Source organism: Gracilinanus agilis, chromosome 1 (assembly GCF_016433145.1).
Source record: "Gracilinanus agilis isolate LMUSP501 chromosome 1, AgileGrace, whole genome shotgun sequence".
NCBI lineage: Eukaryota > Metazoa > Chordata > Mammalia > Didelphimorphia > Didelphidae > Gracilinanus > Gracilinanus agilis.
In genome coordinates this window covers 774377258-774404510 of record NC_058130.1, presented here as the reverse complement: position 1 = coordinate 774404510, position 27253 = coordinate 774377258, and the positions used below count along the sequence as shown (strand labels likewise).

At 42.0% G+C, this 27253-nt stretch overlaps 1 protein-coding gene across 2 annotated transcripts in view; it reads left to right on the top strand.

Moving 5' to 3' along the window:
* Window positions 1-30: 30 nt before the first annotated feature.
* Window positions 31-27253, top strand: part of PITPNB (phosphatidylinositol transfer protein beta) — an 83778-nt gene continuing 56555 nt past the window's right edge. For both annotated transcript variants that reach the window (XM_044674115.1, XM_044674124.1), the window contains exons 1-6: window positions 31-94; window positions 8611-8641; window positions 17078-17223; window positions 24151-24242; window positions 25593-25600; window positions 26085-26159. In XM_044674115.1, the coding sequence (XP_044530050.1) occupies window positions 75-94; window positions 8611-8641; window positions 17078-17223; window positions 24151-24242; window positions 25593-25600; window positions 26085-26159 (372 nt within the window). In that variant the 5' untranslated portion in view covers window positions 31-74. The remainder of the gene's footprint in view (window positions 95-8610; window positions 8642-17077; window positions 17224-24150; window positions 24243-25592; window positions 25601-26084; window positions 26160-27253) is intronic.

Genomic DNA, 27253 nt, shown 5'->3' with positions numbered 1-27253 from the left:
GCGGCGGCGGCGGCGGCGGCGACGGTGGCGGCAGCGGTGGCGGCAGCGGCAGCGGCAGCAGCGGCGAGGAAACGATGGTGCTGATTAAGGAATTGTGAGTGTGGAGCCGGCGGGAGCTGGGAGCCTGGGATGGGGCGGAGGGACGTCCTTCCTCGGCGGCCGCGGTCCCCGGGTCGAGGTCTCCGCAGGGTAACGGAGCCAAGGCAGGCCCGGCGGCTCCTCCCGGGCGCCCCCTCCGCGAGAAGAGACCCAGGCCAGCCGCTCCTGGCCCCGCGCTCCGCCAGCCAGCTCCCTCTCCTCCCGCCTGCGCACGCGCGCGCCCCCGCGCCGCGCCCGGTCTCCGGCCCCAGCCTTTCCGTTGGGACCCGGCCCGGACGGGTCGGGGGCGGCTGAGCTGGGGCGGCATCTGCCTCCCGAGAACCCCTCGAAGAGAAGGAAAAGGAGGGAAGGCGGGGGCGGGCCAGCCTTGCAGTGGGTCTTGGCTCTGGCCGCTAACCCCCTACCTCCCTTTTCCCCCCAGTGCTCTGAGCTTCTTGGTGCTGGGTGCTGCCGCGATCCCTGCTCTCCCCCGAGACCTTTAGTGTGGGGTTGAGGATGTCAGAGGCACACCCGTAGCCCCCTCCCAAAGGCTCCTTAGGAGGAGTCATTCGGGCTATTGGCCCCGAGAGGAAGGAGGGGAAATGGGGGTTTCCTTCCTGCTCTGAAGAGCTGAGACCAAAAGTGTACAGCTGGGAGGCATTTAGGGAGCTACCCAGGCTGGCCCCTCTGTTACAGAGGAAGAAACTGAGGCATAAAAGGCAGAGGCTTGGACACGTGGCAAGGTTCAAAGCCATAATTTGAATTCGGATCCTTTGGCTTCTAATGCACTGCCTTTTCAGCTTTCTGCGATGTTTATAGGCCATAGGGAGCCAAAGAAGGTTTTTGAAGAGTGACATGGCAGGGCATTGAGAAGTTGATACAGAGATATACTAAAACCCTTCTAACCTTGAAGCAGAGTGAACTGGGAAAGGTGCTTTAAGCTAGCTCTGTGACTATGATCACTTCCCCCGAGAAGGGGGTCCAGAATATGGTGATAGAGTTAGTAAGTGGGGGCCTCAATTTCCTCATCTGCAAAATGAACTGACCATCCACTCTGATGTTTTGAGGAAAGTGTTTTATAAGCTTTAAAGAGCCATGGATTCTTCTTCAAATACATTGTGAAACGTTGTCAAACGACTTTAGAGACCATCTAAATCTAAATCCCCTTATCCCATGTGAGGAAACCGAGATCTAAAGTATTGGCAGAAAATCTATAGCTGAGCCTGGACTCTCACTGAGCTTTGAGATCCCTTCTACAGCTATTGTCTCACCAGCATCCTGCAGTTGTATTCTTTCTATTAAATACTAGTTTTAACTGTTATCCTGAGGTTATAAGCCATCTCTCTCACTTGACATTGAACATACTTCAATACAATTTCCCACTTATGTACAAGCCAATTATATAAGTAAACCAAATTTTCCTGTAAAATATGATTTGGTTAGGGATGGGTATTTCCAGAATTTCTTTAGTCTTTTTGTGTAACTGAATGTTTTTCCTTCACTCTAGAAGGAAATGGTGGAAAATGCAGTTAAAATGTGGGATGATATATTTAAAATGCTGAAGTCTTGTTAGCTTTTAAAACTTTTAACTTTAAATTTATGTAACATTTTTTGATCAAGAAGTTCCACTATTTGTTGCTGGAACTTTTTCATTTTTCCCTCCATCATTTCTGTGGAGTAGGTAAATAGATGAACCAGTGGTATTAGAGGTGAAAAAGTGAAATTTACATTTATTAAGCCCCTACTATGTGAGGGAGATATGAAGAAAAGCAAAAATGGTCTCTGCTCTCACAAAGGAAGTCATCAGAAGGGGAAGATGAGGAAGAAGGAGAACATTCCAGGAATGGAGAACACTCAGTGCAAAAGTTAGGTGTCTGGAGATAGAGTGTCTTGTTTGTAGCACTGCCAGGAAGCTGGTGTCACTGGATGTGGAAGAGTATTTAGAGGAGTGTAAAACGTAAGACTGTAAAGGTGCCACGGAGGTAGGTAAAGAAGGCCAGAGGGAATTTGTTTGATATTAGAAGTGACAGGAACCATGGGAGTTTTTGAGAAAATTAGTGACATGGTCAGATCTTAGATGTGGGAACACTACTTCAAGATGGACTTGAGGCTGACAGAACCCCCAGTAGACTTTTACATTACTCCTGTTCTGTCTTGTAGCGTTCTCTCCCATCTTTTTGTTCAAATTCTGTTTATCCAGAGGGGCCCAAGTCAAATACCTCTTTCTCTAGGAAGTCTTCCTTGATCTAAATTGGAAGGAATCTTCCTCCTCCGGAGTCTCACTGGACTTTGTATTTGTCTTAGGGCCACTTACTTCTGTGTGTTCTCCTTTGAACCTGTCTTAGTTTGTAGTGTGGGAACTCCATGGGGGTAAAGACTTTTATTTTCACATTTCCCTCAGCCCAGGGCAAAGTGCCTTGCATGTAGGGGCTCAGGTATTTGAATGAGGGAAGAAAATGTTTAGGATAGAAACTAGATGGTGGGTTTTTGGGACACTGTAAATTCCAATTCTTTTTATCATCTGTGGAAGTGATGCTGGGTTCTACCAGTGACCAGTCAACTTTGGCAGGTTCTCAGAAGCTGGAAAGACCGGGAGCAGCGGCCTAGCTGTGGGTTCTGAGTCTCATTTCATTAGTATTAGCCTCCATGAGTTTGGAGACTCTACACTAAAAGGATGATCATTGGTATGGGACCTTTGTTTGTTCTAAGAGGCAAAAGAGGCTGCCTCCTAAAGCTTAGAGAACCAACCTCTGATGGGCTATAGTCATAATTGCTCTGGAAATAAAAGATCTGTTGAATTGTTCAGGAGGTGGAAGGGTTCTTGAGATCTCTGTGGAAAGATCCTAGATACGCTTTAAAGCAATTGGGTTTTCTGTAGAAATAAAAGTGAACAGGTTTGCACGAGTCTGAAAAATGTTTTTGGATAATAATGGGAGATAAAATGGATGTTCTTTTTCACTAATGAATTGGGATTTATTTTTAAAAACTTTCCAAAGTACATTAAAGACTCATTTCTTTATTAGTCACTAACTTTACAAAACCAGCATTTCTGGGAAAACCATATTACATAAAAAGGATTTCACAGTATCTTTCTTACAATGAATTTCTTGGCAATCTCCTCAACATTCTATGTTTGTCATACTGAGGGAAGTTTCTTGTGAAATCAGATTAGATTGGTTATAGAGTTGATAGAATCTAGAGAATTTTTGGTTGATTGAAGTTTTAGCATATCTTGGCAGTAAATATTTATTAAGTGATAAAGGAGAACTCCCAACTCTTTTTGGAATTGAGCTGCTTTCAATTTGATTTTATTACCTACAAAATTGTTATATAGCATTTGAAATGATAATGAAGCTCTTTTGGATTTGAGAATTTTTGACACTACTTGATTTACTCTAATTCTGCTTGTTACTAATCTACCAACTGCTCTATGTTGGACACAGAAAAGTTGCCTTTGCTGAGGTTTTATTGTGTCTTTAGAGAATTCAGTTAGGAACTGGTAGACAAATCATGGAATATTCTGATCTGATTGGATCAAAGCAGTACCTAGACTACATTCTTCTGGTATGTTTTCTCCTCCAATTAAAATTCTGTTTTGCATTTAAAATGTTGGTAGGAAATAGTCTTGTACAGTGATGGGCAAACTATGGCCCGCAGGTCAGATGTGGCCCCCTGAAATGTTCTATCCAGCTTGCGACATTATTCCTAATCTGACGAATACAATGAAACTTTGAAAGAGTTGCCTTAGAAACAGACTGACAGGTGAGCATTTCCTTTCCTTTGGCCCCTCTTTAAAAAGTTTGCCCATCACTGGTCTGGTATATATTGAGGAAAGGTTCAGGTTCAGGTCAAGGATTCTGTGGTGAATTATGTGAATCCACTGACAAAAACACCCCTGCCTGGGACAGTCTAGAATGATGAGAGAAGATGGACAAGATGCTACCTCGCCCTCACTTAGAAAGGCAGCATTAAAGTGGTAGAAATAGTGAAGAGGTGGCTCATTGGGTAGAAGAAATAGCAGCTATCTGCCCCAAGCTGGACAGCAGGATTTCAGGATGAAGGAAGCTGATATTAGAAAGTTTGGGGGCAACAAGTGTCTCAGGAGAGCCAGGCCTGCAGTCAGTAGATCTTGAGTTCCAATCTCATCTCATATACTTCTGAGCAGTGTGACCTTGGGCAAATCATTTAACTCTCATTGTCCGTTTCTTGCCCTTCTGGCTTGGAGTTGCTACTAGGACAAAATAAAGATTAAAGGAAGAGAGGGGGCAGCTGGGTAGCTCAGTGGCTTAAGAGCCAGGCCTAGAGACTGGGAGGTGCTGGGTTCAAATCCGGCCTCAGACACTTCCCAGCTGCCTGTGACCCTGGGCAAGTCACTTAACCTCCATTGCCGAGCCCTTACTGCTCTTCTGTCGTATGGGTTACACAGTATTGACTCCAAGACAGAAGGTAAGAGTTTAAAAAAAGAAAGACAGAGAAAGAGATGTTTACCAGCAGACTGGATGTTGGTGATCACATTAAAGTGTGCCCTTGTGGGCAGGATCTATTTTTGTCCTTTCTTGGTGTCCTTGAGGTTACTGAATGCTTGTTAATTGAGTGCCTCGATAGCTACTTCTAGGAGTTGTGTGTTGGGTACAAGTGGCAAAAAGGCAGTCTTAGGCTTGGCATAAAGAGCACCTTACTTTTAGAGCTCCCTGAAAGCCTTCCACAATCTGGCTGAAGCCATCACCCTTGACTACTTTGTAGCCAATCTGGGTTCCATCTCCCATTTCTCTCTCCTTGTACTGGCTGCCCTCTCACCATGAATGCTCTACCTCTGTACTCCTCTCTGATCAGCAAGCATTTATGAAGTACCTGATAGTGCTGGACCCTGGTGATACTAAGTGACACACGCAACTAGACCTAGACCAGTGTGTACAAACCCAGAAAATAGGTAAAAGCCTCCTGGGATGGGGTTAAGGCAGGAATGGTACTCATGGCGATGTTGGTGCAGGCGCTGAGTCTTGAAAGAAACTCAAGATTCAAAGAGATGGCATGAGGGTTGGGGAGGGTGCATTCCAGATGTGTGTGTGTGAGAGACAAACTGTGCAAGAAACTGGAAAGGTAGAGGGGTAGGGCACAAAGTCTCTAAATGAATGATTAGCATATAAGGGCTTATTATCTGCTGAATTGCCACACTCTTGGTGCTAAATACTACTAGTGCAGGCTGGACAGTCCCTGCCCTCTAGGAGTTTGCATACTAATAGGATAGACTCCCCTTGTATGAGCTATGAGAGGAAGAGAGTTTAGGTCTGATGGAGATTGGGAATAGACTAATTGGGCCCTCCATTAGCACCCCTTATGCCCCCTGGCCTGGTAGTGGTGATTTGTTTGCCTTGGGTGGGGAGACTAGCTGGGGTGAAGATAAGAGCCCAGTCCCTGGGAGTGATACCTGGTGTCTTGACTCCTTCCAGGCATGGTCCCTGGAAGGTAGAGGATTGAGGCTTCCTAGGAATGCCTGAGGTGTGGGGGTACTTTGGAGTGGATCCAGCAAAGAATGGAGATCTGCCCTGGCTAGGTGGGGAAACACCTTGGAGCCAGTCTCCTCCAATCTCCCACGTAGAGGGAGGCAGCCCCATAGACACTGAGTTCTCTTACTCTCCTGGAGAGTTTTCTATTTGATGCTAGGGGTAATGAGGACCCAGGAGTTAGGTAGGTGCAGGGACTTGTAGCATGATCCGACCTGGGCTTCAGGAGAATCATTTTGGTGGATCCTGGAGGATGAATGGGACAGAATAGAGATTGGAGGCAAAGAGACCAGTGAGGCTGTTGAGTCCTCCAAACTAGAGGTTCAGAGGGCTGACTTGGGATGGGGTCTGTGAGTGGAGGGAAGGGGACACATTAAGCAGCTGATTGGCTGGGTGAGTGAATGAGGAGGCGGCCAGTGTACAAGCTTCCAAATCTGGGGAGCTAGGAGAATTGTGGTGGGGACATTTAGAAGCCAAGTAGGTTTGAGGGGAGAAATGAATCCTGGTTCAGCTCAAGTCCTGCCTTTTCCTTCAGCCCTTTGAATTTCTTTTTGTATACACATGGTTTTCCTCAGCACTTAGAGTTTCTCCTAGTAGAGGGTTAATTCCTGGAGAGCTGGGACTCTTAGACATCCTCTTGCACTGTCTAGCACAGGGCTCGGCAACCTTTTTGGCCGTTGAGAGCCACAAACGCCACATTTTTAAAAATGTAATTTCGTGAGAGCCGTCCAGTGCTCACAGTGCGGCTCCTGTAACAGCGCCTGAAAAAAAAAGGACTTTATGGCTCCTGCAGAAAGAGCCATATCTGGCCCTCAAAAGAGCCAGATATGGCTTGAGAGCCATGTGTTGCCGATCCCTGGTCTAGCACATAGCAGGCACTTAATGTATACCTGCTCAGTTGAATTGTGAAACTTTCCCCCTCTTTGGATGCCTTAAAAAAAGGGTGGGATGACCTCCTGCCTGGCCCATGGGGGTAGAGAGGATTCTTTTGCTATCATGGGTTGGATCTTTTTGTCCACCACTGGGCTCCCTTCCAACTCCAAGCTTTATTGATTTTGAAGTTCATGTTGAGTAGCAAGTTCTTCATGAAGAGATTCCTAGAAGAGATAAGGGCAAAATCAGATCAGAGACAAAATGAAAGGGAAATCTGGAGTAGAAGAATGTATTTTTACAGAAAAAGACAGAGGTGTGGGTGTTCTGGCCAGCTAGTATCAGGTTGATTATTATTAAATTTTCAGTGTGAGCATTTGTTCCTCAGAAACCAGTAAATGCTATAACTCTGGACCTGACTTGTTAATTTGTAGACTTAGGAAAGTAATGAAGAAAACATTAGTAATACAGAGTGCATTGTGCATACCTTTTTTTTTTTCCTTCCCCCTTGGAGAGCCAGCATAGCCCTAGCTAGATGCATCCCAAGATCTCCTACTGCCTGTGGAGGTAGAAGGTTTCCTTCCTTGGTGGTCTTCAGGATGACATCCAAGGTTCTTTACAGCTCTGAAATGTAAATAAATAATGGAAAAACAGATGGAAATACCAACTGCAGGGTATTGGTGATTAAGCAGAAGACATTTGAAGAGAAATGAGATAAGAAAGTTAGGACAAGGCTTTGGAAGCCTGCTTTTTGGGTCTTAGCATTCTTGGTGCCCAGCCCAGTGCCAGGCATGAAGTCAGTGCTTGTCAAATTGAGTGGGGGCCCAGGGGTTATGGGCTTTTATAATTATTGGGAAGAAAAAAGGAAGCCCTGACAAGTTTTTGATCAGATGCTGTGGTTGACTATATTGGAGGCCATGGCTAATTTTTTTCCCCTCCTTTTGCTTCCAGCCAGTGTTTGGGGTAAAAAGACTATCAAAGGGAAGTTTCTTGAGGGAATGGACGGTTCTTACTTTTTTTCTGTCAACAATGTTTAAACCTGTACCTGGTCTGAAATATGTGTTTATTAAATTCTTGTTGGGGTATCACAATGCATTCTTTTGGCATATTCACTAGTCAGTACATTTTGGACCAGGTTAAAGACAGAACAACTTTCCTGAGTTGTACTTTTATTATAGCTGGCTGTGATTTTGCAAGGCTCTGTAGAAAACTTCTCCTCAGACTAAAGAATTTTTCTCAATTTCGTCCAGTTTAAAAGTGAATAAATGGATGAATGAGGGAGTCTCAGTTTCCTGGAACGATCTTTAGACAGGTGTATTTTGTTAGAAGTACTGTGGAAGGGGGGCAGCTAGGTGGCTTAGTAGATAGAAAACCAGGCTTCAAGATAGGAGGAACTGGGTTCAGATTTGGCCTCAGGTACTTCCTAGCTATGTTGGCCTGGGCAAGTCACTTAATCCCAATTGCTTAGGCCTCTCTTCTGCCTTGGGACCTATACCTTAGCATTGATCCTAAGATAGAAAGTAAGTGTTTCTTTTAAAAAAAAAAAAAGAAGAAGAAGAAGAAATATCCTAGAAATCATTTGTCTGAAGTATGCATGGGATAGGAGACCTTGTGTGCCACACATTTTTTTCTACTTATTTTTAAAATGTCTTGTGTCTTGGTCCAAGTTATTATGGTGATGACAGAAGGCATATATGCAGACAGTATACAAATAGCATACAATTGGGTTCCTGTCCTCAGTTCTTTATTCCCCCAAGAAAGTTAACAAAATCCTGAGGGAATGTTCTGGTTGCTTCCTGTTTAAGGTTAATTCAGACAAAGGTTTATGATTCATAGTTTTGTTTCCTGAACCAAGAGAAAACATTCTGGATTTGGAACCACAGGACTTGTGTTTGAATTCTGGTTCTTCTGCACCTACTATGACTTTAAAATGAGGGGATCCAAGTTCCCTTCAAGTTAAGTCCCACAAAGTTATCTTTTTAGTTTGGGTAGAGGATTCTGTGGAGACTTTCAGATAATTTAAAGTGTTTGCATTTCTTCCTCACAATATTATTGGGTATAAATTAAGGAAAATCCCATTTACAATCTCTAGGGATCTGTGATGTAAAATTTTCACTGTGATGTGATTGTAATATATATATTTTCTTCTTTTTTTTAGCCGTGTGGTTTTACCGTGTTCAGTTCAAGAGGTAAGTCTTGCTTACTTCTGGCTTATCTAATGAATACTGTGTTTAAGTATAGATCTTATAGTGATATATTGTAACTCTTAGTCTAAATTCATACTTTTCCTGATATTTATTGATGTCTCCAGCTGTTAGGATTTGAGTCCAGGAAATATCCCAGAATAATGTACAGTGGATGACATGTCTCTCGTTCAGACCATTAGCCTCCTAATTGGTTGGCTTGCCTCAAGTCTTTCTTGCCTCTTTAAGCCATCTTTTTCCTTACTTTCAAAAATGACTTTCCTAATATAGATTGTCACATTATTCTCCTCTCAAAAACTTTCAGTAGGTCCCTATTATCTCTAGGACAGGCAAACCTTAGGAAAAAGCAGTATCATCTAATGCAGTGATGGGCAAACTTTTTAAAGAGGGGCCAAAGGAGAGGAAATGCTCACCTGTCAGTCTGTTTCTAAGGCAACTCTTTCCGAAGTTTCATTGTATTGTATCCTACTCATTGTATTCGTCAGATCAGGAATAATGTTGTGCAGCTGGTTAGAGCATTTCAGGGGGTGCATCTGGCCTGTGGGCTCTAGTTTGCCCATCACTGGTCTAATGGGAAGAGTCTGGAGAGTTATTTTGGACATGTTTAATAAATGCATGGTGATCGTTTGGTTTGAATCCTTATATTTCATAGCTGTGGAACCTCCTCATCTGTCAAATGGGTAAAATACTTGTAGTATTTACTGACAGGGCAGTTGTAAGGAGCAGGTAAAAGTGTGGGTAAAGCTCTTTGCAAATCTGAAATCTTCTTAAGGGCTTCTACAATCTGATTGCCACCCAGCTTTCCAGCCTTCACATAGTCTGCCTTATATCCAAAGCAGAATATTACTAGCTAAATCCTAACTAAGCACACCATCTCTCAGTTTCCTCCATTCTCATCTCCTCTCTGTTTCTGAAGTGTGTGCCTTTAGCATCATCTCTCAGGATCTCTTTTAGGAGTCAACCCAGGTGGCACCTAACTGATTGGTTCCCTTCCATTGCTGGTGTTCTCTTCATATCACCTTTTTTTTTTCTTTATCTCATTCAGTAAATAAACAATCAATTAACAGTTATTAAGTTCCTACTATGCCAGGCAGTATGCCAAGCCCTGGGGATACACAAAAGAAGCAAAAGACAGCCTCTGCCCTCAAGGAGCTACTATCTAATAGGAGAGCCAACGTGCAAACATGTACAAAAGCAAGCTTTATATAGGATAAAAGGAAATAATTCAGAGGGAGGGCATAGGACTCATGAGGATTGGGAAAGGCTTCCTGTAGATGGGGGTGGGGGTGGGGTTTAACTGGAGCTCAAAGAAAGCTGAGGAGGTCAGTAGTTGGAGTGGAGGAGGAAAAAAACATTATAGGTTTGGGAGATAGCCAAGAGATGGAGTATCTTGTTTGTGGAACACTCAAGGAGGCCAGTGTCACTGGATCGACGATTATATGTCTGGAGTAATGTATAAGAAGATGGGAAAGCTAAGGGGGGGCTGGGTTATAAAGAGCTTTGAATGCCAACAGCATTTTGCATTCATTCCATGAGGCAATTAGAGACCATTAGAGTTTTATTAAGTAAAGGGGGAGAGAGGGAAGTGACATAGTCAGATCCTCATTTTAGGAAAATCACTTTAATAGCTGAATGGAGATGAATTGGAGTGGGGAGAGGCTTCAGGTAGGCAAACCCACCAGCAGCTACTACAGTAGGCCATGTATGAGGAGCTGAGAGCCTGTACCAGGATTTGGCAGAGAAGAGTGAGAGATAGTCAGGAGTCCAGAATGTCTCCTAGGTTGTGAGCCTGGGGCCTAGAGGTATGATGGTGCCCTCTTTGATAATAGGAAGTTTGGAAGCAGGGAGAGTGTAGGAGGAAGATAATGAGTTCTATTTGAGATGTTTACTGGATGTCTAGTTAAAGAGATCTGAGAGGCAGATGGAGATGTGAAATTGGAGGTCAGCAGAGAGGTTGTGACAGGGTAGATGCATTTGAGAATCATCAGCATAGAGATAGCAATTAAATCCATGGGATCAAGAAGAGGACCCAGGACAGAACTCTGGGGAAGACTTTCATGATCTGGAGGAGGATCCAGCAAAGGAGACAAAGAAGGAATAGTCAGAGAGGTATGAGGAGAACCAGGAGAGAGAGGAGTCCTGGAAACCTAGAGAGAAGAGAATATCAAGGTAGAGAGAGTGATCAATGTCACAGGCTGCAGAGTGGTCAAAGAGGATCAGGATTGAGTAAGGCCATTTAGCAATTTTTTAGCAATTAAGACATCATTAGTAACTTTGGAGAGAGCAGTTTTGGTGGAATGATGTGCTCAGAAGGCTGATTATAAGAAGTTAAGAGAGTGAGAGAAAGTGGAGGCACCTTTAGTAGATGACCTTTTTGAGGAATTTAGCTATAAAGGGCAGAAGAGATACAGGACAGTAGTTGTCAGGAACAGAAGGATTAAAGGAGAGATTTTGAGGATGAGAGAGACATGGGCATGTTTGTAGACAGTAGGGAATAAGCCAGTAGGCAAGGAGAGATTGAAAATAAGTGAAAAAATGGGAATAATAAAGGGAACAGTTTGTTGGAAGGAGATGGATGGAACTGGAGTCACTTGAACAGACAGAGGGTTAAAGAGAGTAAGGTGACTTCATCAAGTAAAAACAGGTAAAAGTGGCAAGAGGGGCAGAAATAATCTAAGTGATAGAAGATAAGGAAAGTGTATGTTGTATCCCTGTAGCAGAGTATAAGATCCTTGAGGGTAGAGACTATGTCCTGTTTCTTGTAATATTCTACGTTAAGAGGCGTGTCATAAAAGGCCCTTGATATTTGTTGATTGAATCCTTAATTCTTTGATTAAAGAATTTCTATCAGTAATTTTCTGCTATGTAGATTATAGTTTGTCTATCTCTCTTAAAATGTGTGTCACCAAGAGTAGAACCTACTGCTTCAAGAGAGATCTTCTTTCTCTAGATAATGGTGAAATCTTTTGGTCTCTTTTGATCTGGCTCCTTGGTTGGCAATTCCGTGCTCACTGCAAGTAAACTCAGTAGTGAGCTCTTTGATCTTCTCAAAAGCTCTGACTTCAGTAGTCCAGTATGTGTGGATTGGCATCTGTGGGCATCCCTTCCAATGACATAGATGGCAGCCTGTCCAGGGTAACTCTTGGCCACATCCTCACATCAGTTCTAACGAGGGGCCTGTCTCTAGCATGCCACGTGTCTTCCTTGAATTCTCTTCATGTGGTGTAGGATGGAGTGGATCCTTCCCCTTTAATGTGAGGTTGATCTCTCTGTTTTCGGGCCATGCATTTTCCTGCTCACACCCATTCTGCAGAATTTCTCATTGGTGATAATATGATAGCACCTGTCCAAACCAACTCATTGCCTTTTGGTTTTCAGCTTCAGGTCTTTGAAGACTTCAGCATTACATGACTCCTGACTAGATCAGTGGAAGAATAGGTGTGTAGAAAGGATAGGCCTTTGTTTCCAGGAAATGGTCAGGGTCTTTTAAAGCTCTGCACAGTTTTCCAGAGTCAGCCTAGCCTTTCCTTCCCTTCTGGCCCTGCCTTTGTATTATCTGTACCAGGATTCTATGAGTGGACCATCAGTTTCCATACTATGGTCTGGACAATAATAGTCTGCATTCTTTGATTCCTTGGTTTAGCCAGTCAGTTAACAAGCATTTATTAAATACCTGGCATGTCCTGACTGCTGGGAAGAGAAGTGAGGGAGGCCAGGAGGCAGAGAGGGAGATGAGGGTCAGCCAGGGAAAATCCCTGTAGTTGGGATGGAATGTCTTATGTGAAGAGCAATAAGGAGATCAATGTCACCAGATCTCAGAGTAGATGTAGGAGAATAAAGGGGCTTGGGGGAGGGGGGATGTGGTTAGAGTTAGGCCTTTGCTTTAGAATGATCCATTGACAGCTGAATGGCGAGGATGAACTGAGTGGAGAAAGACTTAAGCAAGAGACCACCCAGGCAGCTTTTGCAGAAGGCCATTGCTTCTTCCTGTCTTTAGTGAGGCCACACTCTTGACTATGGATCTCATTTTGAAGTTTGTTCAGACTAGTGGTTGATTTGACTACTCAGCTGTTTTCGGGAATAACTCCCACATCAGTAATGAGTCATTTCCTGCCTTTGAAAATAGGATCAGTTTTACCTTTTGTGATGTTATTTGGTGCTCACCGTGACCTGCACCTCCAGGTTCTTTTCTTGAAGGAAGCATTCACTGCATATGGGTATGAGGCTGCTGTGAGGTCTGCCTTTGAGGCTTACTTAGCTCAAGTACCACTTAGGGGAGGCCTCACCTGGGACCCCTAGGTGTGAGTCATTTTCTCTGTACTGTTCCAGGACTTGCTGAAATCAGCACATTTGCCACACAAACAGGAGTGTCTGGATGAGCTCACACTATCTTTAAGGCATTCTTTTGGCTCAATCAGCTGGACTTGAGCACCCTGACAGTGACAGAGAGACACCTTGGCTAGCACGCCTCCTTGTTTTATGCCTCACTTGGTATGACTGATCAGAGAACTGTTGTCTTTTTTGTCTTTCATGGTGCTTTACATGATTTTGGCATATGGATGCCAAGGATATAACTCGTTAGAGGAAAACCTTGAAGGTGGCATTTTACTTGGCCAAATCTTAAGTGTTTTATAGTCTTCAAGCAACAAAAGCTCAGTGGGATATTATAGGCTCTACTCAGTCTCTTTCAGTCACTTGTGTGTTGGTTATGTGAATATTACTTGTGAAAGCCTTTTGTTGTGGGTCATTTTTCAGTTGAGTCCAACTTTCTATGATTTCATTTGAGGTTTTCTCGGCAAAGATACTGAAGTGATTTGCCATTCCTCCTCCAGCTCATCTTATGGACGAGGAAACTGAGGCCAACAGGGTTAATGCTCGCTCAGGGTTACACAGTTAAGTGTCTGAGGCCAGATTTGAACTCAGGAAGATGAGTCTTTCTGACTCCTGGCCCAGTGCTCTGTACGCTCGTGGCGCCCCCTCGTGGCCCTGCGAAAGCTTACCTGCTCCCTTCTAGCACTGTGGTTGAAGATGCTTCACGTGAAAATTTTATCTAGGTAGGAAGGTAGTCATATGAGCCATCAGCCGCTGATATCCTCTTTGATCTTTTTGGCCTCATCCTGAGGCCTGAGATTATTTCCATGATCTTCGTACCTTCCCCTCTGTCGCATGTATTCTCAGCCCTTCAGTACCTTCACAACTGTGCTGCCTGTCGCCTGATCTGCTTTCCTAGCTTTGTTTTCTTTGTAGCTATTTTCACTTCTCTGAGAGCACATCTGGGACTCCCTTCCCTGCCTGTGAAGGGGAAATGTTTGGTTAAAAACAGCCTTTATATAGATACTATCCTTTTTTCCATCCCTATTCCTCCTTCCACATTCATCCAGAAGTTCCTTAGAGTGCCGACTTTTACGTGTTTGAGCCTCCCATTGGACTTGATCTAAACTTATTGTTCTTTCCAGTTCTTATTCCTCCAAGGTTATAGTTCCCGTAGTTTACCATCCTTCTCTATGAAGTTTTAGAGGTGCATTTATGTCTTTCCAAACCAGGCTTTCTTTTTGTGCTGTGCTTTTCCATTTGACAAAGAGTTGCAGGTGTTTGTTGGCAGTTTCTCAGCTCTCTTGGCCTCATCATTTGGGAAGAATTACAGTTACAACTTTTCAATGAATGTGTTACATTCTTTATTATTCTCTTCTTCCTCTGTTTTCCTTCTTTTGCTTCATCGAGGAGTGGAGGTGATGCAGGGTTCTCAAAAGACCAGGCCATTGGAATTATAAGCTCTAATAGGTTCTGTCTTGCTGAATAAAGGCTTCCTGGATGGCCTTGACAGCAGGCAGTGCTTTCTAAGGATCACTCTGTCCAAGCACGTATAGAGGATTTTCATCTGTAGACCTGCCACTGAAGAATGATTTTTTTGGCAATGCCAGTCTAGGAAACGAAGAAATGTGTTAAGAGAGCTTTCAGTACTGTGTGACCCCTTCCTCTTCTGGAATAATGGAGGCAGTGGGTATCTATAAACTATAACTTAGCTGCTGATATTCTAAAAGTGAGGGCCTTATCCAGTCACCAGCAAGTAGCCATACCAGGAGAGGAACATATCAACCTGACATCCTCCTATAAATCAAGGCAAAAGAACAAATACATTCCAGCCAAAAGGAATGACTTAAGTGGCAGTTCCAGTGATTTCAGTGTAAAGGCGAGGGTTGAAGAGATAAAAGAGAATGATGAAACATGTTGGGTAAGGTGGTGCAGCAGCAAGAAACGAGAGGACAAAAATACTTGTATATTGTGCAGAAGCCTTATATATCTGCATCATGAATGTTCCCCTTCCTTAAATGAAGGATTTGTTGTCTCCTCTCTCCAATCATGGCAGATGGTAGTGATGAAATATAAATAACAAGGCTGATTGGATCGTGCAGAATGATGAGATTTCCCAATGATGAATTTAATGGGGCCCTGGTGAAGTCAGAGAAGTACCAAATGATTTGGAGATGAGCTTTTTGAGAGTCATCAATATAGAAATGACAATTATAGAGGAATAAGAGAAGTGGGCCCAGGACCAAAGCCCTGGGAACATGGCCTTGGATTAGGATCCAGCAAAGTATATAGAGAAGGAGCAAAGAGATCAGATAGGAGAAAATATAGGAGATAGTGGTATACTAGAAATCTAGAGATAAGGTCTATTAAGGGAGAGGGTGATCAAGTGTCAGAGTCTTCAGAGAGGTAGGAGAGAATCTGAATTGAGAAAGACCTTTGGATTTGGCAGCTTAGTAATTGTTAGGAACTTTGGAGAGAAGCTTTTCTGTAGAGTAAGGTCAGAAGCCAAATTGTAAGGGGTAAAGAAGAGAGTAGAGGCACCCATTATTGATGACTTTTTTGAGGAATTTGGCTACTAAGGGCAAAAGAGATAGTTAGGGATGGAAGAATCTAGTGAAGATTTTGAATTGCAAAAGAAAATAGATAAAAAAAAAGATAAGAAAAGAAAAATTAAGAAGTGTGCTTCTAGCCACAATCAGACTCCTTCAGTTCTTACTCTGGAGTTGATTAGCATTTTTTCCATCATGAGTCCTGAATTATCTTCGATCATTGGATTGCTGAGAAAGCTAACTCAATCACAGCTGATCATTATACGGTATTGTTGTTTCCGTGTATAGTGTTCTCCTGATTCTGCTCATTTCACTGTGCATCAATTCATCTAAGTTTTCTCAGGTTTTTTTTTTTTTTTAAACCCTTCCCTTCTCTCTTAGAATCAATACTGTGTATTGGTTCCAAGGCAGAAGAGTAGTAAGGGCTAACTAGGCAATGGGGGTTAAAATGACTTGTCCAGGGTCACACAGTTAGGAAGTGTCTGAGGCCAGATTTGAACCTCTGGTCTCTAGGCCTGGCTCTCAATCCACCAAGCTACCCAGCTGCCCCGTCAGGTTTTTCTGAAACCATCTTCTTACCCATTTTCTTAAAACACAATAGTTTTCCATTACAAATATATTCTACAACTTGTATGACCATTCCCCAATAGATGAGAAATCCCTCATTTTCCCATTCTTTGCCACCTCAGAAAGGACCACTATAAGTATTTTTTTTTTTTTTTGGTATTTTTTGTATATATAGCTCCTCCTTTTTTAGGATCACTTTGGGATATAGACCTAGCAGTGGTATACTTATATTAGGCTGCTTTGTCTATTTTTGACAAGACCTGTGACTTCACCAGTGTGCACAATTCCTTGCCAAACCACATTCAAATAAATGATCTGCAGCTTTCAAGTTTTTTCTCTCAAGGCACTAAAAATCCCTGAGAGACAAAAGTCCCATCCAGAGCCAGATGGGGAATAGGTTAGACTTTGGACCCTGACTGATGCTACTGGATCTTTCTTTACTATTTCACTCAGTCTCTCTTGGGACTGTTGTTTCAGTTGTTCCTAAGCAGAACTCTTATTCCTACTGTTTCCCTGACCAAGGTTTATTTTCCTTCTAATTTCATTTTGGCTGTTAAACCCTAGGTATGCAATTTGTGAACCGTGCATTGAGAAAGACAAGGATTTTGGCATTTGAAGTCTTTGACTTCTTTTGAGAGAGTAGCTGTTTAATCTGAGAGAAGAGATCCAGCTCCTAGTTTCAGAAACCTTTTTATGCCTTTTGAGGAATGGTTGGTCTTTCTCTTATGGACATGCTGCCTTTCTGGATAGTTGTAGACTTCTTAAGAGAAAGAATTGAGTTTAATGTTTATTTTAGTGGGCCTCTCCCCTTTCTCCTTGAGTTTGACACCACTGCCCTGTACCACTGAAATCACAAGCTTACTGTTGTTGTTTTTTTTATAGACACACACATATACACACTTACGTATATAAATACATAAAAGGTTTTGAGCATAAAGATTTCTCTTATGTATATATTTCAGGTGGAAATTCTCTTATTTTTTTGAAATTTCAGTATCAGGTTGGACAACTTTACTCTGTGGCCGAAGCCAGTAAAAATGAAACAGGAGGTGGAGAAGGCATTGAAGTCTTAACGAATGAACCTTATGAGAAGGATGGCGAGAAGGGGCAATACACACACAAAATTTACCACTTAAAAAGGTAAGCAACGACGTGATTCTTATGGAGTAACTGTCTTGAATACTGTTTTCCTTAGCTGACTTCTTGGGCATGTGCAGGCATGTTGTGGCTCTTCTTCTACTTGGATGTTTTCATGGATTTCCTTAGTTTGGGGCTGGTTCTTATGCCTCAGCCTGCCTGATTTATCAGACAATTCCAACTGGTAAGTGTGGGATTAGAACAGGAGGTGGCCAGGCACAGAACAAAGTTAAGGGTCCTGTTTACTGCAGGAGGTTGGGGAATGTTACAAGACCTCCGGGAGGGTCTCTGGTGCATTGAGCTGTGGGTATTAGCCAGGTGATAGAATTGTTGTCAGACTTTGGAAGGGTCTATGAGACTTGACACTTTCCCCAAATCTGGGAGGCCAGTCTATCCATTAGGCATTTTTTTCCCCAAGAAGAATTGCCCATTAGCACCTAGTACTACCTTTTACTTGGGGAATAATCATTTTCTCCTAGAGCAACAAAAGTGTGATAGGTCAGGATTTGTTTGGGGGCAGGAGACTAACTTTATAGAACTTGCTGTACCTGATTTGCTCAGACTCTGACCAATCTTGTCAATATCTTAATTCTTAAGAACTTCATTGCCTAAGAAAGGGCAGAAGGCTCACATTCATGGACTTCCCCTACTCGGTGGGCCTATTAGTGAGAGGGGATGTGGATGATGGGCATGGCAGAGACACAACTGGAGCCAAATTTCCTGACTTTCAGGCCTGTGCTCCTTCCACAGTATAACTTGTCTCCTCATGTAATGGACATTCCTTTAAAAAAAAAAAAAATGATGTTCGCCTAAGTGGTGCTAAAAAAAAAAAAAAGGTGGCTGTTTATAATAGGAGTATGTTTAAAATAGAATTAACCATAAAGTAAGTCTCTTTTTTAATATTAGGAATGCTATACTTAGTGTTCTTACTACTTGTTTGGGAAAAAGTTTTAAGTACACAAATGAAAATCTTCTTCAGTTATGTACTTTATCCCACAGGTAAATAATGGTTCATTTGCAAATAGCCTTCACTTTGACTCTGGATGCTTTTGTTAGTCTAGAAAATACTTACTTTTACCTTTTTATTATTAATTTATGAATCATTTACTAAACATTTTTAAACTAATGCTAATTTTAAAAAAAGCCCTTGCCTTCCATCTTCGATTTAATACTGTATATTGGTTCCAAGGCAGATAAGTAGTTAAGAGCTAGGCAATAGCTAGGAAGTATCTGAGGCCAAATTTGAACCCAGGACTTCCCATCTCCAAGCTTGACACTCAAGTCACTGAGCCACCTAGCTCTATCCCTCAGGTAGGTAGAATTGAATTCTATCCATTATGTTATTGGAGATTTTCACTTTTGCCTGCTCTTTGGTTCGGAAATTGCAAAAAATAATGTTTTGAACATGACTGGTAGCTAAAGGAGTCTAATGAAAAAAGGAAGAGAAGCCAGCGTGACTTTCTAGAAGGTGAAAAATATCTGTAATTTTCCTTGGTATCAAAATGACAAATCAAGGGATACTTTATAACTAACTCACTTCACCTGCTCCTTGGTGTCCTCTGGAACATGATGATTTTGTTCTTGGCTACACAGAAAACTGCCCCCATTTTACCTCATACTTCAGTCAGTTCATTTTTAAATAACCCCAGATAGGGGGCAAGTAAATGGCTCTGTGGATAGATAGAAAGCCAGGCATAGAGAAGGGGGAACTTCTGGGTTCAAATATGGCCTGATATACTTCCTAGCTGGGTGACCCTGGGCAAGTCACTTGGCCTCTATTGCCCAGCCTTTACTGCTCTTTTGCCTTGGAACTCATACACAATATTGATTCTAAGATGGAAGGAAAGGATTTAAAAATAAACAAGTAAATAAATAACCCCACAGAGAGTTATTACCCAATAATCAAAAGCTGATTGGTCTTAATAATATCTTTATAAATTACAATTTAAAATGTTTGTGCTTTATTGCTATTATTTTCTTTATGCTTGTTTCATCTTTGTTCTTTGTTTTTCACATCTCCCTTAGTGAGCCAAGTTATGCATACTTAGCCACTGAACTTTTTCTTGAAAGCCAGCCCCTTAATTCATCATATCTGTGACTTTTCTTGAACACACTCCAGTTTTCTCCTTCCGAGGTTCTTGTGTTGAGTAAAACAAGTGAAGACGCTCTTCTGATTTATGTAGTGAAAGGTCCAGGTGGATTATTCTTGATTGTATGAGAGAAGTAATCTAGGCCAGTGATGGGCAAACTACAGCTGGTGGGCTAGATGCGGCCCCCTGAAATGTTCTATCGGGCAGCGTGACATTATTCCTAAGCTGACGACTACCCTGAGTAGGATACAAGACAGTGAAACTTCGAAAGAGTTGTCTTAGAAAGAGACTGACAGAGGAGCATTTCCTTTTCTTTGGCCCCCTCTTTAAAAAGTTTGCCGATCGCTGGTCTAGGCCAAAAGATGACCTCTGCTTTTCCCCCATTTTTCCTTCTTTTCCCTGATTCTGCCCTTAGCATCTCACAAGCACATCCAGAATGGGATAGAAGCAGATGGGAAATAAATGGAAGCTCAGATGAATGAATTTTTCTACTAGTTACCAGGTTGAATTAAAAGGTTCAGAGCAGATGTTTTTTGCTCTTTTGGGTTGAAATGGAGGTTTTCTAGATGCCCAGCTAATGGGGATTCACATGGAGTGATTGTTCAGAGTAGATGTGGGCAATTTCTAATGGCAGATCCCATCAGCTTCTCCCAAGTGCAATTATTACTTTTGCTTAGTAAGTCATAAGATTTGAGAAGGTAGATAGTGACTCTTGAACCTGAACCCATACATACACTGCTGAACATTCAATCTTGTGCTTTCCAGCTTTATCTTAGATGAAAGTTGAATTTCTTTGTAATGAAGATGGAGATGATCCCATTGTTCTATAGCCAGAATGATCACCTTGATCACCTTGGGCAGCCTGGGGATGACAGGATGACCAGATCTAGATCTAGAGGGAACCTCTGTGATTGAGAGGAAGATTCAAATGACCCACTCCACGAGGGCAGAGACAATATTTGAATTCTCTCTTCAACCCTTCACTCTTTCCCTTGATTCACACAGAGAAATTTTAAGAACATTCACTTTGAAATAAAAGCATACCTGCCCATATGATAATTCATCAATTGAATTTATTCATGGGTTGGGACGAGCTTTGCATAGTGGGTGCTGAGACATGGGTTTGAGTAGGTCAGTAGAAAGTTTCCCTACGCTTATCTGAAGGCTATCACTGTCACTTTTTAGTGTCTCCAGTACACTAAAAATCCTCATCTTCCCCTCTGGTCCCTTTGGATTTCTGAGTTTGCCATGCAGAAATGAAGGGTTATGATTGTGGCTGCCCTGTAGGTGAATATCTACAGAGATTATGGAGTCAGGAACTCAAGCTGGAAAGAACCTTCAATTGTAAATTCTTGGAAGATAGGCATTAGGCAGGTTCTGTTTGATTCATTGTCTTTGGGTCTCTAATGACCTGGCAGAGGGCCTGGCATACAACAGATACTTAATAAATGCATGTTGATTGATTGATCGATGAGAAGTCAGGGAGTCCAACTTCTTCATTTCAGTGGCAGAAAGGTTCAGTCATTTGCCCAGAGTCAGTTAGTGAGTAAATTTAGAAGGTGGGTTGTAAAGCCAGGCCTTCTTTACTCCATCATGCCACCCATTATGCTGCTACCTCTCCAACAAACATGGCCCCTACAGGGAATGAATCTGTGATATTGTTGACAATAGTAGCACCATGCTCTGGTTATCCAAACCATATCTGTTTATCTTGTTATCTTAGGGTTAGCCCTAAGAATAAACATCTACTTCTTTATGCAAAAAAGGAAGTTGCTTTGATTCGCCCAAGTTTTTTTCCTCCTTACTGTGCCATTGAGTTATGATTTCTCCTTTTCCTCCTAGAAAAACACTTAAGTTTGTGCTTTGAGATAACTAAGCAGCCAGAGATAGCAAAGCTATCTCAAAAGATTCTCTCTTGATGAGATAAAGTAAAACATAAACCTGGACTTACTTGTCTTGTGGGAGGACACTGTTGAGGAAAGAATTGTCTTTTGTCCTTCAAATTCAACCATTGTGATCTATCATGTTCTGGCTGGAGTCTCTTGACTGCCATCCACTTTGCTTTGTTTGGGACAGCAGCCTTTCCTAGATTTGTGAAACACTGGGAGTTTTTAAAGACTAAAACCTGAAAATGCCTATGATTTATCTTACGCATCCACCTGCTAATGATTATGGAAAGTGGCATCTTGTAGATTTCCTCTTAGGTTGACCAGCTATACGTTTGAGCTATGCTTTTTATTATATTTTGTGGGTAAAAAAATTTTTAATGGTCATCTGTATATATTAAGCTAGCCCTTGATGATTTCTCAGCCTCTATTTGGAGTAGCTCTGACTTAGATTCTTCTGCATAAAACAAAGGCCCAGAAGCATTGTGGTGTGGTATGAAGTATTTCTGCTCTCTAGTTTGTTTTTGTATTTTGCTGGATTTTTCCTGGATTATACCACCCCTGAGGTATCATGCTCAGTTCTAGGTGCCGTATTTGAGCATCTGGAGGAGCGTAGGCCCGGATTTCATTCTATATTTGCATCAGGTAAGAGAACTGAGGAAGTTTACTTAGATGGAAAAAGACTGGACTTCTTGGCTGTTACTCCTATATGACCTTTTATTTCCTGTCTACATGCCTTTGCATTGGCTGAACCCCATACCTGGAATGCACTCCCTCCACACTCAGTCTTAGAATTTGATATCCTTTAAGTTCAAATTCAATGACTTTTCCTGATTTCTCACCTTCTCACACCTCCATAAAATGACTTTGTATAAACTATTATGTGGAGAGATATCCTGCCCTAGTGGATGGAGACCTGGTCTTTAAGCCAAGAAGGCCTCTTCTCCGAAACAAACTGGCTCTGTAAACCTGAGCATTTTACTAGACTTCTCAACGGTCTCTACTATTTCAGAGAAAGTACTGACCTGAATTGCTAGAGATAGTGTCCTCACCCAGAGCTGCCAGCACAATTTCCAGATTAAAATGTAATTGGGGAATGTTTAATAATGTTATGTTAATTCAGGGTTTTCTAAATCAATCTGTGGCTGGATTGGTTTCAGTTTGCCCTTATTGCCCTCCACCAATGAAATCACCAGTATAGCTCCTGTCTTTAGATACTCCCAAGAACATATGCCACATCTTCCCATAGAACATAAACTCTTTGAGGGTGAAGACTTTCATATGTGTCATCGTGCCTCCAGAGCCTAGCACACTGTCATGCTTATGCCTTGATTGATTCCAAAGAAGCAGAGATTGGCTTGAACAGTTCATTCGTTTTTCTGTTGTGTCCAACTCTCCAACTGTCTTTTCTTGGCAAAGATACTGGAATGGTTTGCTATTTTCTTCTCCATCTTGACCTGTGTGGCCTTGGGCAAGTTCTTCTCGGCCTCAGTCTCCGGGTATAGGAAATGAGAGAGGGTTGGACTTGTTGACCTCTGATCTCCCTGCCAGCCCTCCATTGCTGATCTCATTTGTCATTCTGCTTTTCCTAGGGTAGGGATTCTGGAGCCATTAGACATTCTTACCATGTGCTCTCTTCTCTGACAGTAATTATCCCAGCCTTAGTTCCTTGAAATCTTATATCCCTTTCTGTGACCCTCCTGTGAACTTGGAAGGGATAGAAGCCCTGGCAGCATTTAGCCTTTGTCAGTTTTACCCTTTTAAGGAAAAACTGATTTGAAGAAATCTGTAAACATGTTTGTCTTTGTGGTCTCATTTTTTTATTCTGCCATGTTTAATATGGGACTTGAGCCACTGCCTTCTTTTTAAAGACCCCCTTAAAACTAGCTTCAGTTATACTCACTGACTAAGGGCTAAAAAGGAGAAATAAAGAAGAAAGTCCCCGAGTATTTCTGTTTCCTGCTGTCATTGAACTTCTTCTCATCTTTTCCAGCCACATTCAGATTGACTAGTGACAACCAATAGCCTATACTGTTGCATTCAAAAGGGTCTGCTTAGAGATCCTGATCCATACCTTGCTTTGTTGAGCTAGATTGGACCTGATGTTTTGCTTTTGCCCCTCTGGCTCTGTCATAAAGTGCTAATGTACCTCTTATCCCAAAAGGAAAGACATGTTGAATCCTCAAATTGCACCTAAGTTTTATCATTCTAGTAGTCGTATCATAGGTCTTCCCAGCCAGATAGGAAAGAGAAAAATGATGTTGGTTACATATGTTGTCCCAGGATGAAGTGTCTGACTCTCTCTTTATCTGTCTCTTCCCTCTCTCTCTCCCTAGTTAAGTGTGCCCTCATTATCCCCTAACTCTAGCTGTATTTTCAGTATTTGGACTTCTCACATAGTGTTCAGGTGTCCTTTTTTGACTCTAGGAGATCCCAAGAATAAGCTACACACTTTTGGCAATATTATGTCTTTTTTTCATTTTCTATGTTGTCTAAGTTCTCAAATATACTCTTTCCTTTAATTACCGTGGAGAAATTACCTGTATTCAGACTTTGTGTTGTTCTGAGATTCTTCTCCTTTAAGAAATATTAGTTTGAGTATGAGATGGATTAGGATAATTGATTATACCAGTTGAATAGCCTTTGTTTGACCCTTGAGTAAGCGTAAGAACAAGCTTTGGATGAATGGCTTTAAGAGTAGAACTACTTCTGTTTGTATGAAATCATCTTCCTACTCATTGTACTTTTAATGCAAATGTAATTTATTTTCATTTTTGCTTTTCTATTTCTTCAGATGATTGCTTTAGAATTGGACATATAATACATATAAAATCTAGTTGTCTACAACTTATTCAATATAATCATTTTTGGTTAAACAGCTATTTGAATTGATAGGATAAGATTGTAACAGGCCCTTGTGGCTAAAATCATGTTCATTGTTTTATTCTTCACAGTAAAGTTCCTGGGTTTGTAAGGATGATTGCACCTGAGGGCTCTTTGGTATTTCATGAGAAAGCCTGGAATGCATACCCCTACTGTAGAACAAGTAAGCATGGACCCCGTGAGCTGCTTCTCCCTGTTTCTGTGATCCTGGTGAAGAGCTTAGCTCTTAGCCCCCAGAAACCAGCCTTCATCTTGTCATGCTGAGCCAGGAGCCACAATTCCGTCCACCTGCTGGTGATACATTGCACTTTCAAGCAGTGGTTCCCAACTCCCCTTTTACAATTATTGAAGGCCTCCCCCTAAAGCTTTTGTTTACATGTGTTATGTCTTTGGACATTTACCTTATTAGAAATTTAAACATTTTGGTATTATGAAAATAGTTTGGATCTCACAGACCTTTTGAAAGGGCCTGGGGACCTGCATACAGTTCATGGACTGCACTTTGAGAACTGTTATTCTAAAGCCAAAGAACTTGAAGCTTTGGAAGATGGAAGTTATTACTTAGTATTTTTGTTATTGCTAATAACAACTGAGCTATGAAAGATCAGGCCCTCAGCTACGGCCCTGGTTGGGTGGAGGGCATTGTTAATATCCTAATGATACTATATATAAATAGACAAGTGGGAAATAAAAACTGAACCTACTCCAAAAACAGACTAGAAACAATGTGACATATTCGTCCTGGCATTTCTTATTACTTTAGGTCATGTATATGATATAATGGTAAATGCCAGATTCTCAAATCCTTCCCTTGTCTTTTTTCCCCAGTTACATGTTAGAAACAATTTTTAGCATTCATTTTGTAAACTTTTGAGTTCCAAATTCTCTCTCCCCTTCTTGAGAAGGGAAGCAATTTAATTATCTATGTGCAGTCATGTAAAACACATTCCCATATTAGCCGTATTGCAAAAGAATACACAGACCCAGGAAGAGAAGAAAGGAAAAGAAAGTTTTAGAAGTGTGCTTTGGTCTGCATTCAGACTCCACCAATTCTCTCTGGATGGGGAGAGAGAGCCTTTTTCATCCTGTGGCCTTTGGAATTGTCCTGGGCATTGTTTTGCTGAGAAGAGCTAAGGCATTCACAGCTGGTCATTGTACAGTATTGCTGTCACTGTGTACAATGCTCTCCTGGTGCTGCTCATTTGACTCTGTATAAGTTCATAGAAAGACTTGCATTTTCAGGTTAATCCTTTTGTAGTTATCTTTATGAATTGAATTTTTATTTTATAATCTGTTTGCAGATTTCAAAAATGAAACTATTTTAGAGTACTGAATTCAAGTACTTGTATAGAGGAAGCTGTCCTGCAGACTTTAGCTACCAAATGTTCTGTATGTACAGATAATCTGGATAGTTTATGTGATATAGAATCATTAGGTTGGGTTGTTTTTAATTCAGATTAATACATTCTGAAATTTTTCCCCTTTCCTTGCCTGCTGATCCATTGTGCCTCAGTTGTGACGGTGAGTAGACAGTTTATTATATGTCGCGTTCCTTTTGTTTCGAAAGCTTAATTCCTATGCCCTTGCTTTCCGCCTATCTCTCCTTTGCTTGTTACTGCCCACAGCTGCATGGCTTCTCCTCTTGCATGGCTGTCCTACCCTATACCCTTACCTCCTGCTTCTGGGCTTCTCCCAACCATGCCTTCAGCTGCTTGCTGGCTCCCTAATATGCAACCTTCATGTGTGCCCCAGGAAAAATTCGGACCTGAAAGTCTGGAAAGCCTATGCAGTATAGGAAGCTGGAAATCTGAGAGGAAAGCTTTCTTGCTCACTTGGGGCTGGGCACTAATGAAGATGAGTTTACAGGCTCGGTGGCAGAAGCTTAGATCTGTCCAGAGGCTGCTCCTGGCAAAAGTTATGCCCAGGGCGGCTCAGGTTGACTGAAGATGGAAGCACCAAGCAACTGGTTAGAGATCAACAAATGTCCTCTTGATGTTTTTCACAGAACGAATACATGAAAGACGACTTCTTCATTAAAATTGAAACCTGGCATAAACCAGACTTGGGAACAACAGAAAATGTAAGTCTCAGCTGTTTCCCTTAGTAATCTAGTACTGCCACCCCAGGGCGTATTTATTATGGGCAGGGGTGGGAGGATAGCAAGGCTGATAGGAGTGGGAATCAGGATGGCACAGGCTCCATTCTGCCTCTGGTCTCTGTGTTGGCTTTGTGATTCCATACAAACCACTTCCTTTTTGAGTCTTGTTTTTCTCATCTGTAAAATGGGGATATCACAACTTGTAGGCCCTGCTATGGAATTATGGTCTTTGTAAGACCAAGGTGAGAGAAGGTTTCTGAGTGCTCAGAACATGCCCAGATTTTTTCTTTTTTAGACCCTCACCTTTCATCTTAGGATCAATACTGAATATTGGTTCCAAGGCAGAAGAGAGGTAAAGGCTAGGCATTGGGGGTTAAGTGACTTGCCCAGGGTCACATAGCTAGGAAGTGTCTGAGGCCAGATTTGAATCTAGGACCTCCCATCTCTAGGCCTGGTGCCCAGATTGTTTCCAGAGCCTCCACACTGCTAATGTGACTGGCATAATTGCCCTCAGAGGCTCTGCTCACTTTTAGCACTGTGTAGATTTGGGGATCTGTCCGCAGTTATGGACAATTATTATTTTTCATCATCTCTCACATTTATATAGCAGTGGAAGGTTTGCAAAATGTGTTCCTGCCACCAAGTCCAGCACTTTTTCCACCAGAACTCTCATGATTTCTGGTAACCCCTGAAATCGTTTTTAGCTCTGAATTTCATCTTCTCTTTCTAAAAACCACAGATGCTAATAAGCAGCAAGCTTATTTGTCGTAATTTAACACTAAATTCTGTCTCTCTTGGAGAGGCACTACCATTTGGTCACGCAGCCAAAGAACCTGGCGGGGGAGGAGGAGGAAGGGGCCACAAGACATAGTTGACTGATTCTCCTAATAAATCATCCAGTCCCCAGTTTACCTGAGATTGATTGTATGCAACAGTTCCTGTCATATTAAAATAGTCTCTGCTTATTCTCTGAGCTGAATCATGCCAAGTCTAAAGGAAACCATTTAGTCCTAAAATATTTAATAAGAAGTTAATTAACTTCTTGTTAGAGATTGATTACAGTTTGTGAGGGAACT